The 18,089-nt window shown below is 39.6% G+C and overlaps 2 protein-coding genes and 1 long non-coding RNA gene across 3 annotated transcripts; 1 reads left to right on the top strand and 2 right to left on the bottom strand.

Moving 5' to 3' along the window:
- Window positions 1-1,208: 1,208 nt before the first annotated feature.
- On the bottom strand, window positions 1,209-5,007 carry LOC136443520 (uncharacterized). Its single transcript, XM_066440792.1, has 3 exons — window positions 4,880-5,007; window positions 3,469-3,670; window positions 1,209-2,835 (listed from the first exon to the last, which is right to left on the bottom strand). Exons 1-3 carry the CDS (start codon window positions 4,983-4,985, stop codon window positions 2,568-2,570), a joined length of 576 nt encoding a protein of 191 aa, XP_066296889.1. The 5' UTR covers window positions 4,986-5,007; the 3' UTR covers window positions 1,209-2,567.
- A 226-nt stretch (window positions 5,008-5,233) lies between these two features.
- LOC136443173 (dol-P-Man:Man(5)GlcNAc(2)-PP-Dol alpha-1,3-mannosyltransferase-like) lies at window positions 5,234-16,048 on the top strand. The gene is made up of 9 exons (XM_066440311.1): window positions 5,234-5,561; window positions 6,264-6,363; window positions 6,884-7,031; window positions 8,292-8,452; window positions 9,019-9,139; window positions 9,572-9,777; window positions 10,247-10,324; window positions 10,737-10,871; window positions 15,503-16,048. The coding sequence occupies exons 1-9, from the start codon at window positions 5,330-5,332 to the stop codon at window positions 15,660-15,662; spliced, it is 1,341 nt and encodes a 446-aa protein (XP_066296408.1). The 5' UTR covers window positions 5,234-5,329; the 3' UTR covers window positions 15,663-16,048.
- LOC136443174 (uncharacterized) lies at window positions 11,859-13,592 on the bottom strand. The gene is made up of 2 exons (XR_010757087.1): window positions 12,671-13,592; window positions 11,859-12,178 (listed from the first exon to the last, which is right to left on the bottom strand). It is a non-coding gene; the product is annotated as an uncharacterized lncRNA (long non-coding RNA).
- Window positions 16,049-18,089: the final 2,041 nt, after the last annotated feature.

Below are 18,089 nucleotides of genomic sequence, written 5' to 3'. Positions count from 1 at the left end.
TCATGTGTTTTTTTAGGAAAACTTTACTAATTTACATATGCATCTCTTTTGGGTTTTGTAGGTCAGCAACAGCAGTGCATGCACTCTTACTGTAGAATCAATACAGCCATTCTGTGAAATTTGTGTAATTACATGTGGCGTAATTAACGGCATCTCACATGTATTTTTACCGGTGCAATGGCCGAGTGGGTAGAGTGTTCGCCTTGCATACGGTAGGTCTTTAGTTCGAACCCCGGCCGGGTCATACCAAAGACTCTAAAAATGGTACATACTGCTTTCTCTGCTTAGCACTCAGCATTTGGGAAAGAGTATGGTAGTTAACACACACACACCACTACCAGTGGACTAGCCCCCTGCTGTAGTGACTTGCACAAAGTTGTGTGGTCCAAGGGCTGTGGAACCGGAGATGGGCGCCGCCTTATGCACCTTCGGTGCGGGAAGGACTTTAACTTTTTTTTAACACATGTATTTTAGGCCCCTGCCGAGTTCTACAGCTCAATCCGAGATGAGCTGGGACAAACGAGCATCTCCCGGAAGAGGAAGTTCTGTGACGCAATGGAAAAGCTGGAGTAGATCTGGCATTTACCAACGTTGTGGCAAGACCATGTTCCTTGCTTCAAGAATTATCATTTTATTGTTTGCCAAGCTGAAGAAATGGTGCATATGAACAGCCTAGCTACTTTATAAATCAGTGTGAAGCATTCTAACAGAATTTATGTAACACAATAAGAGGGTGATTATCTTAATTGCTTTGTGTGTGCTATTTTCCCCTGGTTGAAGAAATAACGACTATCGATGATACTCGTTTGTTTTAGACATGTCATGTTGTAAAAATCAAACTAATGACAACAAATGAAGGATTCTCATACATCTATTTTCATTAAATAATTTGAGTGAGTGTGTGATTTATAAAAAGGGTCTAGATCTGTTGGCACGAGCACTGCTAACGTTACATATTTGGCATACAGATAACATACAGCATAACGTGATGATTTGTAACATGCTAAAAGTCACAATAACACAAAGTAATTCATAAAACTAGTGTGACATGGCAAAATATTCAATAGTTGCCCAAAATATGTAACATTTCTTATTGCAGAGGAATAATTTTTTTACTCAACAACAGAAGTTAGTGTAATTTGTTAAAGCAAAGACAGAAAATGAGAATGTTATATAGAGTAAAAACATGTCCTTATTGTTCTTCACGAGGAACGATTTTAGCTTTCTACATTCAATATCATTAAACTATAGAGGTTTAATTACACAGGAATACAATAATGGATTACATCACTCATATTTCATCATCATATCCAGAATATCCCATATTGCTTGTCTTATCATACATGGCTCCAAATATAATGGTGTGGTGATAGGTGACAAATAGTCACTGCTATTGAGGTAATCATGTACTGATCATCGTATGGGTCTGAAATAGGCTAATGTGTTTACACTAACACAACCTACAGTTTGTCATTACATTCTTTCAAAATTTTGGCAATATTGCACACCTTGAGTTGTACATCATATATCATATCTAAGTATCCATCATAATCAAAACTTGACACACCCATTTCACTAGGGTGGCGACTGCGCTGCGACCGAGCAATTTGACAGAGCGCTCAACGATTTTACTTTTACATTTTGCATGATATATGTAATCCAATTATGAAGTCGAGGGTTACACAGTGAGGTCTGATTGCCATCTAGTGGAATAGGGGCCCTAAGTATCAGCAAATATATGTTTCAATGGTTTTAAAGTATTCTTTTGTTAAAGTGCTTCATACAAGCTTGAATCTTTTTACAATAATTTACACTAGTCCAAGTATATATGGACAGTTTGAATACAGTCACTACATAGATAGCTTACAAATGTTGGGTATGACAGCTAATTACATGTACATGCCTTGCAAGGTCACAATTCTACAGTCAGTGGAAACTCTGACATCTCTCAGCATAAAAGTTTATCTGCTTTTGTAGATCTGGTCTAAAAATTGAATTGAAACATGTTTTTATATATGATTTCTTCATTCTAACTAATGGTACCATCTACTCCCTGTATGCTATCTATACATGTAAACACTTCTTATAGGGCTAAGGTTTTGCTCTTAATAAAATGCTGCATTTGGCTCATGAAATGTCTGCTAGTCTGTTGTGTACATGATAAGTTATGACTCCACAATGTATCCTTCCCACAAAGTCAAAATATTATTGTATTGTTAGTTCTTGGGCAAGTTTGGTTTGCAGGCAGGTCTTTCATGAAGGCAAAATGCATTTCAATATTGTGCCCCCTATCAGCTCCTTGTTAAACTGCAGCTCTCTCTGCAGTTCAAATCACAAAAGATTAATTATATCATGACTTAAACATCTTTCTGTAGTTGAATTTCGAGTCCCTGACACGCTTCTTTTGATATGGAATCCTACTTTACACTTTTAGTCAAACCGTAAACCATATTATGACTCAGATATCATTTGGAAGTTGAAAACACACCATCAGCATACCTAGATACCGGTATTCAGCAGTTGAAGCTATCTATAACATAAAAAAACTACCATTCTCCCTACATTTGTCACATGCTGTATCTGAAGTTCACCATTAAAACAAACAGAGCCAGCCCCACTATCCCTCCTCTCCACCCCTTCACGACCCCCCCTCCCCCGAACACCTTGGGGTCGTAGTCGAAACACGGCAGCTCGTCCGACACCAGGTAGGTCTGCGCCTGGCAGAAGTCCCAGCCGCTCTCGTACGCCGACGCGATGGCCACGCCTTCGTACGACGCTGAGCCGCACTCACGGTACACCAGCTCACAGAAACGCCCGCAGACGTGGACTCGGTTGCTGGGTAGGAAAAATAAAAATACCATCATACATGTTCTGTGTTCTGCTTCTACAAGTTCAAGTGCTCTGGATCTTAGCATCACTCCCCAGCTCACAGAACCGCCCGCAGATGTGAACTCTGTTGCTGTTAGGAAAAATAAAAATACTATACATGTTCCATGTTCTGCTTCTACAAGTTCTACTGCTCTAGATCTGAGCTGTACTCTCTGTACACCAGTTCACAGAACTGCCCGCAGATGTGAACTCTGTTGCTGGGTAGGTAAAATATAAATACTCTCCTCATGTTTCCTGCCGACGGGACATACAGGTGTATGCAGTTTCCTTCATGTTGCATGTGCTGCTTCTCTTAGCTGTAAACAACACTACTTACTCGTAGTACCAGAGGTACTGCTCAGGACTGTAGAAGTAGCACATCATGTAGTTCATAAACAAACAAAGAGTAGAGTAGAGTAGAATTTTCGGTCAGGTAGGACTGTTCCAGTTTAGACCGCTCTTCATTGTTGAATTTCCTTTTCACTCAACTGTCAACAAACAACCTTGAACCTTGAACGAGGACATCTGTGATGTCATCTCGGGAGACAATAAGTCCTAACAAAAAAACAAACAAAAAAACAAACAAAGCACACTACTTACTCGTAGTACCAGAGGTACTGTTCAGGGCTGCAGAAGTAGCACATCATGTAGTTGAGGACGTTGCGACACTTCTGCGTGGCGCCGAACAGCGGGTACATGGAGCTGGCGACGGACGTGACCTCCGTGCGACGGCAGCAGCAGTTGTTGCTGTACCAGGTGCAGTTGGCCAGGTTTCCCTGCGGCTCAGAGTACCGCGTGTCATCTGTGCATGCAGGGAGGAGAAAGGGTATGTTAAAGGAACCCAGAGTTGTTGCTGTACCAGGTGCAGTTGGCCAGGTTACCCTGCGGCTCTGAGTACCGCGTGTCATCTGTGCATGCAGGGAGGGAGAAACAGAATGTTAAAGTCGAACCTTTACTCACAATCCTAAGTCTCCACCAGACTAGTTGGGTTGCTGAATAAATGTAAATATTGAACAATTTGCTAAAGAAGAGACAGTTTTTACTTTTTGTTGACTACCCAATTAAGGGTCTGGTGGAGACTGGAAAATCTTAACTGTCGACTGACTTTCTTCGACCTCACTTAGAAAATACAATAACAACAACAACAAAATATATGAAACCAGGTGATAGAATTAATGAACATGTGAACAAAAATTTATGGAGTTAAGCAAACAATATTTCGGAAATTAGGAGAAAAAAAGCATTTCGACTCACTTGTTCACGTTACTCCGACAGTGTGTCTCACATCATCTTATGGAGAAAATAAGATAAAGACAAAAACAGAAAAAAATGTGCATGGGTTCGAACACAAAAATTAGGATGGAGTAAATGAAATATTAATTACACAATGACGTGCATATCGATCCTGCAGGAATTCAACTCGTGAGCACGTGTTTTTTTTTTACCTGGATTTTGAGTAGTCGGTTTAAATGCGAAGTTAATCATGAGCTCATTTAACCGTTAATTGGCAAGTAGGGAATCTAGTGGAAAAATCAATAATTAATTCCGATTTGGAGATTTGGAAATTTGACGCTCGCAGTCCCACCAATATGTGCATTTATCAAATATCTATCACATAGAATGTATGAAAAGCCTTTCATTTTAGAGAGCCTGGCAAATTTTCTTGCTATCAGGATTTCTCATTCAGCTATTAAAGTTTAAACATGTGTAACTTCAAGTTCAAAACAGCAACATGCAGTGCAAGGTGATGTTTAAACTATTTTCTATTAAAAGCTACATATGTGTAAACTTTTCGGTTTCAAATTGTATCTTATGATAGCTGTCTTATAGTGAGCCATAAGTTTACAAAAATTATTATGTTCAAATATGTTGAGTACAATGAAGACGCCAGCAACAACAAGATGCCTGACCAATATGGGCGGACACCCTGATCGATATGAAAACATTCACGTTTAAACGCAGATTTAGCCTTAACAAGCTCAATAACAACACATACGGATGAAGTACTCACAGTAGTATGTGCAGACATTATTCTGGTGTGACTCGCAGCAGCAAAGACAGGCGAAAACGGAGAAAACAAGAGCGAAAACAGCGAAATTTATTCTACCGGCAGCCATTTTGGACTCCCATCATCCTCTGGTGATGGACGAGTCTACTGTAATAAAGGGGGTAAGAAATTTTCTTTCCAAGTTCGTTAAGAATATAATGATATCTTATTCGTGACTGTGTCGTAAATACTGAAGTAGCCGTTTTATTCAAAACAATTTTTTTGTACTTTTATCATATTTGAAGCGTCTAAAATTGATGAATTATATTATCATGACCGCCATAAATAAAAGATGTCTAGGCCAAATAATATTGACCTTTGGCCCGCCAGCTGTTCGACTGAGAGTATCAAAGTACAAGATCACGAAGAAGGTGGGGTCTTTTTCATCCCAAAACTGAACATTTCATCGCAAAAATGCCGGCAATCTCGTCGTCTTCGGGGCGACCATCGCGCCCCAAGTCTAAGGAAAGCTTCAAGCTGTCCAAGGCGCTGACTAAGATGTCTCGGAACGTCTTGAAGACGTCTAAGGAGATTTATAAGGAGCTGCCCCGGGTGGCGCTGGACCCTACCTACACGTGGCTGGTGGCGGGGCTGCTCTTCTGTCTGGAGATCGTGCTGAATGTTTTCATCATCCTCAGAGTCAACTGTGAGTTGTTGTAGATATTAGATCGCAGAAATGTGCCGCAGAAATGTGCACTTCACTGATATAACTTTCTTTACACAAGAAAAATATGAATATACATCATGATCAACATGCATGTCATAATTCAAATAATTTGTTTCTTAAAACACAAAAGGTTTATCGTTCATAAGTGTGTCTTCTTTGCATTCCATTTTACACCACACAAGTGAGCAAAAGTCATAAAAATCTGTCGATAGCAAAATTCACTCATTATGAATATTCTTTTCATACTTGTGCAAACTAAATGACTTACTATGGCAAAACATGATATGATTGGCCTGAGTGATAAGTTGGTTCACATTTTGAACTGCGTATGCGTAACATGATGTTTTTAAAGTCTCCTAAGACATACTACTATTAGTAAACGAAACATTCCTCGACATGTGTCAGGCATGGTCTATATAGACAAGAACTATTTACAAGGGTGGTTCAACTTTAACCTTTGAACCTTATGCATGCTCAGTTCAAACCATGAGACGGCTTATTAATGGCCCATCATATTTAATTCACATTCTGTATATCAATACATTTTTTTCTTATATTGCAGATATGGAGCTTCAACTTTGACCTCACCTGGTGCATGCTCAGTTCAAACTGTGAAACAGCTTATTGGTAGCCAATCATATCTAATTCATGTAAATCAATGCTTTTTTTCTTATATTGCAGATACAGAGATTGACTGGGTTGCATACATGCAGGAAGTGGAGGGAGTCATCAACGGGACGTACGACTACATGCAGCTGAGGGGGGACACAGGGCCGCTTGTGTGAGTGTTTGTTTGTTTTTATTTGCTTAGATCTCTATTAGCAGCTATGACTGACACATGTCATGGAGCAGTTATACCAGGAACTATTGATGAAGAACTCAAGGATTAGTGGGTCAATGTGTTGAGGACCAAGTCCTGAACAGATTCCTCCAAAACGAAGACCAGCAAACTTTAGACATGAAGGGAAAATGTTATTTTTTTAGATGTCAGTTTGTTAGTTTGTTATATCTAAGATGTCTATTAGTATTAAAGTATACTATTGCTGAAGTAAAGAAAAAACAATCTTACTTTCAATTCAACTATCTCTTAAAAGTTAAAGCCATAATATTTTGTCTTACTCTTAGTTGCAATTGGCCAGCTGCATAGAATCATCAGACCAGAAACACTGCACTGAGCACTCAATATGAAAGTATATATATTATATACAAGTACCCATGCATTGCTAAGCAGAAGCTGTATTTTTTCTAAACCCCAGTCAGTAAGGATCCTACATTTATAAAGGATAGACCCTGTTTCCCAGTTACCCTGCAGGGTTCGTGTATGTGTTCGGTGTGCTGTACTACATCACCGGCCACGGAGCCAACATCCGCCTGGCCCAGTTCATCTTCGCTGGGCTCTACCTGGTCATGCTGGGGCTGGTCTTCAGGATATACAACAGAACACTCAAGGTAGGGCAGTCAAGGTTTGTCAGGGTTTTTCTATGTTAACAGAAAAGTAACCTTTAAGATTTTTGTCTTTTTTTATAAGCTATGGAAGGGTTCATCTATTTATGTGGCTCTGCATATTTTTTCATAGAGGATTGAAACCAACAGTAGGTAACAAATTATCTACTTGTATATTTGTCTACCAAACCATCCCAAGATTTGTATCATATTTTGGGTCCCAATCACTCCGAACCACCCTAGATTAACCAGAAAAGTATGGCTTTTCTGTAGTTGAGTCTTGTGGTTCAATGGTACCCTCTCCTATCTGAATATATATTGTTCATGAGAGGCATGACGCTGTGGCTCATTTGCGCTGATTCTGAAGGGCTTATCACATTCTTACATAACTCTGCCATTAGAAGCTGTGTAAAGCTTCCTTTACCACCTCTTTTTCCCCCACAGGTCCCTCTGTACGCATCCCTGTTCATGTGCTGCGCCTCGTACAGGTAAACTGTACAGGTGAGACAATACCTGATGTCTATACAGGTGTGCTATAGACCCCGTTCACACTCATTTTTTTCAATCGCGATTGAAGTATAATCGCGATTGAATCGATCCGATCGCGATTGATTTTTTCAGTGTGAACGCTCCCAATCGCGATTGGAACGATCCAAAACGATCCAATCGCGATTGGATTGTAACTACCTCCGGAGGTAGTTTGATTGGATTAATCGCGATCGGATCCAATCCAATCCTATCAAATTTTGAGTGTGAACGCAACTACGATTCATTCCAACGCGATCCGCGGGGATTTCGGCCGGTTCAAGGCTAGGGTCGCAACTTATCACATAAGTAATGTACCAAGAACAATGTTTTCCCACCAATCGTCGCTTCATTCACACTCCCAGATTGTCCTGTCTACAGCACTTGTCGCGTTCATTACCCGTACTACAGCGAGGCCAATATACAAAAGCCTTCGTCGTTCACGCCTTCTCGCGATCATAGCCCGCCAATTGCCTTCCCTTCCACGGCTACAGAACATTCTCCAAAAGTTTGTAGACTCCCACCATTTTGTAGCAAGCGACGCCGAACCTTTGACCTCGTGCTTCAATCGCGGTCGGATCACGGCGTACTTTAATCCACTTGGCGAAAAGCAGTGTGAACGTAAAAGTTTCTTTGCGTTCAATCGCGATCGGATCGAACAATCGCGATTATACTTCAATCGCGATTGAAAAAAATGAGTGTGAACGGGGTAATAGTGTCTGATGTTACTGTTCCCCCCAGGTGCCTCCATACGCGTTCCTGTTCATGTGCCTGGCCTCGTACCGGATCCACTCCATCTTCGTGCTGCGGCTGTTCAACGACCCGGTCGCCATGCTGTTCCTCTACCTGTCAATCAACCTGTTCCTGGACAAACACTGGGCCTGGGGCTGCTTCTGGTACAGGTACGTACTTAATTAATATTCTCCCTCCAGTGGCATGGTGTTTTGACAAAACAGGTGAGGTTGTTTGCCTTAGAATCCAGAGGTCCTAGTTTTGAATCCTCTGACAAGGTACCAATGTTGTACTCTTGGAAAAGGCACTTGTGTAGCAATATAGAAACACCCCAGAGTCTGTAAGAATCTTTTGGTCTCGACATGGGTGGTGGAAGGATGGGGATGGGTTCCACCTTCCTTCATGTATAATGTGCCATAGACACCCTTGATATGATTATAAACCCCCTGCCATTATTTCCTCAAAAAGGCTATGGGACTACCTTTACCTTTTCACCTCATGAGGTAGCCTCGCACTTTGTCTGCTCTCTGCTCTCTTCCCTGTTTCAAAATAGTTGATACCTGTTTTCCTGTCCTATTCTGGCTTTTTCCCTCCTTCCTTGTAATCTGATTCATCATTCCTCCTTCTCCATATCTTTATTCCCCTTCTGCTGTCTTTTCTACCTTAAAATAAGTTCCTGTTGACTAAAATGTTTCATTGAATCGTTTTTAAAAATCTTTTCCAATCTTTTCGACAGTTTTGCCGTCTCCATTAAGATGAATGTCCTCCTGTTTGCTCCCGGCCTGCTTCTGCTGTTGCTAACGGAGCTGGGCGTGGTCAAAACGGTTGCTAGGCTGGCCATCTGTGCTGGACTGCAGGTGTGTATAGCAATCAAATACTACTCATTTTGATTTTGAAAGACAACCTAGGAACTTAAAAAATATCTTTAAATGTCTAGAAATTAATATCTATAAAATGTATAATTCAACTGGCTGATTATATACTAAGATAAATTTCTGGCAACTTTAAGGCTTAAACATCCAGCACGGCAGATTCATATCATCATAATTCATGTGAATGGTACAAGACTAAAAGATCTTTGGGTTTTTGGCAACACCTCAGGGATGAATATAATGGTATTAGCCTGAGTACCAGCCTCCGCAGTGACCGCTGGCTAAAAAAAAATCCATAGTTAGCAAGCAATTTTTTTTGAGCCAGCGGTCACTACGGAGGCTGGTACTCAGGCTATAATGGTATAGCCAGTCTTGTTGAATTATCCTGTGTTCTTTTTTTCTTTGTCTTGAGTGCAGTTAGTTCTGGCTGTTCCTTTTCTATTGGAGAACCCTGTGGGTTACATGGTACGGTCCTTTGACCTGGGTCGCCAGTTCTTCTTCATCTGGACGGTGAACTGGCGGTTCCTCCCGGAGGACGTCTTCCTGAACCGCTACTTCCACCTGTCCCTGCTGGGGCTCCACCTAGCAGCTCTCGCCATGTTTGCAGTCTACAGATGGAACAAGTCAGTCTTTCATTCCTAGCTTAAGATTTGAAAGTTAAGATTTGAAAGTTGGCCTTAGAAAATATAAAATCATAGTTTATTTGAAGATATCCGGGAAGTTTTAATAGAATGTTAGAAAGGAACTTGTACGCATTAGCCCCATTGTGTATCATTTGGAAAATGAAAAATGGCACCCAACGCAAGTGAAGTAAGACAAGTAAGTCTTGAAAGTAAGTCAAGTATCATTTGAATGTGTATTTGTCATGAAAGTGCTATAACTTCATTTTCTAATATTTTTTCAGCAAACATGAGAGTGTATTTGTAGGCATTGAAACGTTTTTCCCATGTCAGAGAATCAAATAGTTTTGTATTTGGATGCTATACTGTTGTCCTTTTTTGTAACATTTCTAGATGACGTATCACCTTTTACGGCAAAAGAACTAACAATACTGGTATTTAGAACTTTTGAAAATGTTGCTTTTCTTTGCAGGAAAAGTCGTCTTCTTGACCTGTTAAGACTGGAGGTGCCTGAGAAGGAGCAGGAAGAGTCTAAACTCAGCAGCAATGATATCCTTCAAGAAATGTGTGGTTTAGTGGCTAGTTATCCTCCCTAGAGACCACATGGTCAGGGGTTCGGAACTTATGGTCAGATGGTCAAAATTTGACACCAAATTATCTACATTAGGTCCCTCAAAGAGAATGTTGTTAGCTGTTCAATGATGTTTTGGACATCCAGGTTATAAGATAGCAAGATAACAGTTACTCAAGCAACTGGAGATATTAGAAAACGGTCTAGGTAGGATCTGCTATCTTTCATCAATGTCAGTCCAGTTTCTTGAGTAACTGTTGCCTTGTAAGCTGTTTTGTGTTTCAGTAAAAATCTGTGCTTTTTAGTTATCTTCATCAGCCTCAGCCAAATTTATACATGTCATGGTGTAAGGCAAAAGGTTGAGGAACATTTTCTTTAACCACATCTTACAGATTGTGTCGGTTCTCTTCACTTCTAACTTCATCGGCCTGTGCTTCAGCCGATCCCTGCACTACCAGTTCTACGTGTGGTACTACCACACTCTGAACTACCTACTGTGGTCCACAGACCTACCTACAGTAGTCAGGTAAGTTCTGTGGTACTACCACACTCTGTACTACCTACTGTGGTCCACAGACCTACCTACAGTACACTACAAAAAATGCCATTCTCGTTTTTTCTTGTTTTTTCTTTGTTGAAGAAAAATTATCTTCCAGAAAGAAAATTATTCTGTGTGCAAGAATAAGAACGGATAAGGAAATGTCAGTGAGGACGTAAGGAATATAAACTTTTTCTTAGAATATTTTTCTCTGACCAAGTTGTTTTTTCTCACACATATGTGACTAAAACCTCGAAATAAATTTTCTTGTTGTTATGACTCTTCTTTGGCACAGAATTTTTATCTAAGATATATAAATTTCAGAGGAAAATATTCTAAGAAAAAGTTTATATTTGTTACGTCCTCACTGACATTTCCTTATTTCTTCTGTCCTCAAGAATAAATTTCTTACACCTAGAATGAGTTTCTTGCACTAAGAGTGAGGTTCTTGAAATAGGAATACCTTTCTGTCCTCAAGAATGAATTTCCTACATCTAGAATGAGTTTCTTCCACTGAGAGCGAGGTTCTTGAAATAGGAATACCTTTCTGACCTCAAGAATGAATTTCTTACACCTAGAATGAGTTTCTTCCACTAAGAGCGAGGTTCTTGAAATAGGAATACCTTTCTGTCCTCAAGAATGAATTTCTTACATCTAAGAATGAGTTTCTTCCACTAAGAGCGAGGTTCTTGAAATAGGAATACCTTTCTGACCTCAAGAATGAATTTCTTACACCTAGAATGAGTTTCTTCCACTAAGAGCAAGGTTCTTGAAATAGGAATACCTTTCTGACCTCAAGAATGAATTTATTACACCTAGAATGAGTTTCTTGCACTAAGAGTGAGGTTCTTGTTGTAGGAATACCTTTCTGTCCTCAAGAATGAATTCCTTAAACCTAGAAACAGTTTCTTGAATCAAGATGGAGGTCTTGAATCAAGAATACCATTTAATAAATCAATGATGATATAATTTAAATATGTTCCAATCATATTTATTATCATTGATCTAATTGTTTAATACACAGTTTTGGATTTTTCTTTCTAATGCCCATTCTTAACCAAGGATTGCAAAGATCAACCAGTTTGCAATACAATTGTTTCCATAAATGTTTCACATTTGATGCTGTGATAAAAGCACATTTTCTCTGTGCTCATACAAATAACTAATTGTCCTTCTAAAACTGTCAGTTCTGCAGTGTTGTAGCTGTCCTTCTTATAATCAATGACTTGTAATTGTTGAAAGATTTTCCAAACTTGAGATGGGAGCATCTTCTTTGGTCCAACAGGTTTCTAAGTCTAGAAAAACACAAAAAAAAGATGACGATGACTGTCATTTTCCTACATCGCCCCACTCCCCCTTATACATGCATGGGGATGGGGGCTAATGTGCAGTTGCTTGAAAATGTTATACTTATACTTTTTTAGTACCTTGTAGGTATTACTGCACTTAACGTACATTATTGTTCTGCAATTACTGGTTGGCTGTATCATGCAACCACAAACACAACAAAGGTTTCTAAGCCTAGAAAAACACACAAAGAGTTAGTGACTGTCATTTTCCTATATCGCCCCCCTCCCCCATATATATACATGCATGGGGGAGGGGGGGCTTGTGCATTTGCTTGAAAATGATATACTTCAACTTTTTTAGTACCTTTTAGGTATAACTGCACTAAACGTACATGCTCTGCAATTACTGGTTGGCTGTATCATGCAACCACAAACACAAAACTAAGAGTATCTACTTGGGAAATAAGTTATTTTCATGCAAGACAGGCTATAACATACCTGGAGCATATCTGTTGATGGCGTTGGCCTGAGGAAGCATTTTGGAACTTAAAACAAGTCATCTATGCTGTGTAGTGAGTCCCACATGATACCAAAAAGTGTCCTCACGAAACTAGCCACATCTTTCCCTATTATTGTAAGATCTAAACCGCACATCAGGCAAATACAGCTGGAGCCCAAACTCAACGGTCCACATTCAAACTCTCTTTACAGCAAAGGATGATGGGAGTATTAAATTAGCATAATTTACTTTCTCATTACAAGAAAAACAATAATTATCTTCTTGAGCTTTACAATGTTAAGAAAAGAAAGGAAATCATGCAAATTCGAACTTTCATTTTTAGATAACACAGAAAAGCAGGAAACATCTTTCTTTAACTTTGTGGAAAAGGAATTCGAACAGAAAAACACTTGGGAATTACTTGTTTTACAGTTTCTTGATTTTCTCATTTTTCTTAACTGTATTTGGTCAAGAAAATCCTTACATCTTCTTAGATATACTAAGAATAGCAAGAATCATATTCCTCAGACTTCCTAAATCAAGAAAACAAGAAATGTCAAGAATGTTTTCCTAGTGAAATGAAAGTCTAAAGAAAAATTCATGTATGGCAAGAATAAAAATCTTAAGAGTAGATTCTGTAAAATACTCCATTTGACCAAACAAGAAGCAAATATTGTGTGAAGAATAAGGAAGAAAGATTGACTAGAATTTCTAGAATATTCTTGCTGATAAAAAATCAGACTAGAAATCCTCTCTTCACCTAAGAAAAACAAGAATAAAACTCTTAATGTAAGATTTAACGTACAAAGGTTTTGCGTAAGATTTCTTGATTTTCTTGAAATTCTTTATGGAAGAAAATCTTTCTCTCAATAAGAAAAAATAAGAAAACAAGAAAAATAAGAAACAACATTTTTGGTAGTGTAGTCAGGTAAGTTCTGTGGTACTACCACACTCTGAACTACCTACTGTGGTCCACAGACCTACCTACAGTAGTCAGGTAAGTTCTGTGGTACTACCACACTCTGTACTACCTACTGTGGTCCACAGACCTACCTACAGTAGTCAGGTAAGTTCTATGGTACTACGTACCACACTCCGTACTACCTACTGTGGTCCACAGACCTGCCTACAGTAGTCAGGTAAGTTCTGTGGTACTACCAAACTCTGAACTACTTACTGTGGTCCACAGACCTACCTACAGTAGTCAGGTAAGTTCTGTGGTACTACCACACTCTGAACTACCTACTGTGGTCCACAGACCTACCTACAGTAGTCAGGTAAGTTCTGTGGTACTACCACACTCTGAACTACTTACTGTGGTCCACAGACCTACCTACAGTAGTCAGGTAAGTTCTGTGGTACTACCACACTCTGAACTACCTACTGTGGTCCACAGACTTACCTACAGTAGTCAGGTAAGTTCTGTGGTACTACCACACTCTGAACTATCTACTGTGGTCCACAGACCTACCTACAGTAGTCAGGTAAGTTCTGTGGTACTACCACACTCTGAACTACCTACTGTGGTCCACAGACCTACCTACAGTAGTCAGGTAAGTTCTGTGGTACTACCACACTCTGAACTACCTACTGTGGTCCACAGACCTACCTACAGTAGTCAGGTAAGTTCTGTGGTACTACCACACTCTGAACTACCTACTGTGGTCCACAGACCTACCTACAGTAGTCAGGTAAGTTCTGTGGTACTACCACACTCTGAACTACCTACTGTGGTCCACAGACCTACCTACAGTAGTCAGGTAAGTTCTATGGTACTACGTACCACACTCCGTACTACCTACTGTGGTCCACAGACCTGCCTATAGTAGTCAGGTAAGTTCTATGGTACTATCACACTCTGAACTACTTACTGTGGTCCACAGACCTACCTACAGTAGTCAGGTAAGTTCTGTGGTACTACCACACTCTGAACTACCTACTGTGGTCCACAGACCTACCTACAGTAGTCAGGTAAGTTCTGTGTTACTACCACACTCTGTACTACCATGTGGTCCATGGATATTCCAACAGTGGTCAGGTGAGTTTTGGATTATGCTGGTAAAACGACCCAAGGCGGCATAGTTTAGGAGGGGGAAACCTGGGAGGAAGCAGCTGAATTTGGCGTTGTCATATATAGCCCTTTTCTTGGCCATGTTACCTACAGTTGCATTCTAAAGAGATCAACAAGAGAAAATATTCAGTATAAAACCCTATTTTTCACAAACCGTATGGTGGTGCAGGGGTTTACAGTACAATAGGGAGGATGGGCGGCACCATTGTTCCAATCTTTGAGAGAGGAAATCCCTGAACTATCTTTCAATTTGTTTTATTCAATTAATGGTCACCAGACACCACGTAACAAGACCCAAAGGTCCCTTCAAGGAGTGATTCATATATAACTGTAACAGTATCTCTTCACCCTATGTCAGAAACATCACAAGACTCCCTCAACTGCTCACTAAGAATGAGGCCTAACTGGCCCAATAGGACAAGCAAAGCTTAGGAAGGCTTCTCGGGAAATTCTCTACCCCATTTAGACCGGAATGGTTTGACCTGCTCAACACTTGGAAGCACCCTTGCTCTTTCAGTTCAAATTCTGGTAAGAACTGTGGGTTCCATGCTGTGTAGGACTGAGCTATAGTTCTTGATTGTTTAAATTTTGTCCCTTGCTAACTTGCAGACTGCTTGTTCCAATCTTTAAATTTAAGGAAACCCCTGGACAATCTTACAATTTCAGATGAAATTCTGGTAAGAACTGTGGGTTCCATGCTGTATAGGACTAACTTAAGGTAATAGTTCTTGTTTCAATTTTGTACCTCATTAACTTGCAGACTGCTTGTTCTGGGAGTGATTGAGATGGCGTGGAACACCTACCCCTCCACGGTGGAGAGTTCCATCTCACTCCACGTCTGCCATCTGGTCTTACTGGGGGCACTCTGGGTCAAAGGTCATGTGTCACGAACAGAAGTCAAGGTCAAGAAGGTCAAGTAACATGTCTGTGTGAGGGTGTGATGGGGGTTTTAAAGAAACTTGCAGAAAAAGTGTTAAATACTGTCAAATACTTGATGTACTAGTTTTTACATGAATTCTCAGGTTAATTTCTCACAATTGCCAAATTCTCTTTTTCAAAGTAAGACTTATTACTCATTATTACTCATCATGTTTAATATGTGCAATCCAATTGTTTAGGACTTAACCTCTTTATAAAAAAAATTATTGATCCCATTCATAGTGAGAGAAGATTATTGTTTTCTTAAATGTTTTAAGGGAGAAATTTTTCTCAAAATAAGAAGGCAAATAACGATATCAGTAACGGAAAGTAAAATGGTTTATGTCCATGGTACTGTTTTTTTGTTATTAGATATGTGCTAGGAGTAGTTAAGTCGTAATACTGACCTTTGAAAGACACGTAGATGTGGCACATGTGAAAGTTTTAAAGTCAAATTTCTGTTTGATGCAAAGACAAAAGTAAATACAGAAATAAATACTAAGGCAGGCATGCTTTCTACCTTGGAAATTTGTAGCCAGTAATATATGAAAATTCAGGAATCCCAAAACATGTTGCCTTAGAAGTTCGGAATGTAACTACCAAATGTAGAAAAAATGTATAGAAATGTACTTAAATGTTGGGCATTGTTGTAATGATAAATATGATCATGTTTAAGTAAAAGACTCGTAACTCGTAACTTTTTAATATTTTGTACAGTTTATTTGATTTCACCACCTTGATTATAGTGGAACATCTGAATGACAATTGTCTCGGCTTTTTGGTGCAACATTTCACAAAATTGGTCACATTTCACTGGACAATTCACAAAGCTGGGGACCCTCCATTATTGAGTCTTCAGGGCCGCATGACCCATTACTGATTAGCGATGAGTCTCCCCTCAATTACATATTTAATGTACACGCCTGTGCATCAGTATGCTACAGGGCAACACTCTGACATACTTTTCTTTAAAGTCATAATGATAAGAAATGACTTACTTTACAATACTTCAAACAAGTACTCAAGTAGAAATATACATTTTTAACAATATCGTATCAAAGTATGGTAGAAGCATATGGCTGAATAGAACGGTAAATGATTGTGTACATACTTCATTAACATATTTTTGCTTCAATTCGCCTCTGTGGCATTTTCTTTGACAAATCAGCACATATGAGAAAACTGACTTTCCTTCACGGTTTTCCTATCAAGAGAAAGACACAGTTTTTACTCACACCATAAAATGTATGAAATCATCATTGGCCCATTACCTGGTAAGCAAAATGTGTCGTTATCAGTTTGATGACTGGTTTTTCTTTTTAAATCCTTTATAAGGCCGTACTCATAAGTTACATAGCTGTATTTTCTAGTTATGCGGACAAACTCTAGCCTGGGTGCCATCCTATTTCTACCGGGGCTCCTACACTCGCTACCCTAATTTTTTATGGTAGCGAGTGTAGGAGCCCCGGTAGAAATAGGATGGCACCCAGGCTAACAAACTCTGATATACCCTTGACAAAAACACGTACAACTCGCTGTAGCGATAGTAAAGTATTTACCGTGGCTCCAGAACATGAATATGAGATATATATTGCTGTAGAAATAATCAGTGGAAACACACGTGTCATTTCGCTGATTAAGAGATTCAGATACAATATGACTTTTAGAAACATAAGGTTCAACGTCACAACTATCCGAGTAAAACGTATCATATGAAGTGTCCTAATGATTTTCAATCAGCAATCGTACATGCTTTTTCCTGTGGAAACCACCTGAAACAAATCTCCGGGTTTGTCTCAAATTCTGGATTAGGTATGCCGTCCGACATAGATTTTTGAGACGGTATCCCAACTACAACTGGGCACAACGTTGTCGTATCTAGTCATCAGCATCTTAAATTGATGTTCCCCTCTGACACTCTACTAATCTGCAAGGTTCACAATGTAACTACTACAAATATACATGTATTGGCACCACATTTTTGCCAAGTAGAAAATAATGTCTCCACCCCTCCAACTTGGCGGGTTTGGTATGCTCCAGTGACGTAAATTTGACATTCAGAAGCCCTGTTTCGAACAGTTCCGCGCTACGGTTTCCGTAACAGGCTGACTTTACGCATTGCTTTAGATTTGATAATTCAATAAAGAAGATTTCAACTGTAATGGGAAGTAATAACTATAAGGAACTGTTGGCTAAAATCAGAGCACAGCTAGCGCATTTTTTATTATTTCACCATGTATCTCGGACGTCACATTGCTATAGGCACATTATTAAGTAAGCTCAAACAACGAGCGCATCCCACCGCCTTTTGATACACTGTATACGTAAGGCTTTGTACAATTCCGCGTTTTGAATGTTGTAGACATTCTTGGACAACACTTGGTTTTGCCGGCCAATGCGCACGTTTGAAGGCTATGTACAATGCAGTG

Source organism: Branchiostoma lanceolatum, chromosome 10, assembly GCF_035083965.1.
Source record: "Branchiostoma lanceolatum isolate klBraLanc5 chromosome 10, klBraLanc5.hap2, whole genome shotgun sequence".
NCBI lineage: Eukaryota > Metazoa > Chordata > Leptocardii > Amphioxiformes > Branchiostomatidae > Branchiostoma > Branchiostoma lanceolatum.
This window is presented reverse-complemented; position numbering and strand designations above follow the sequence as displayed.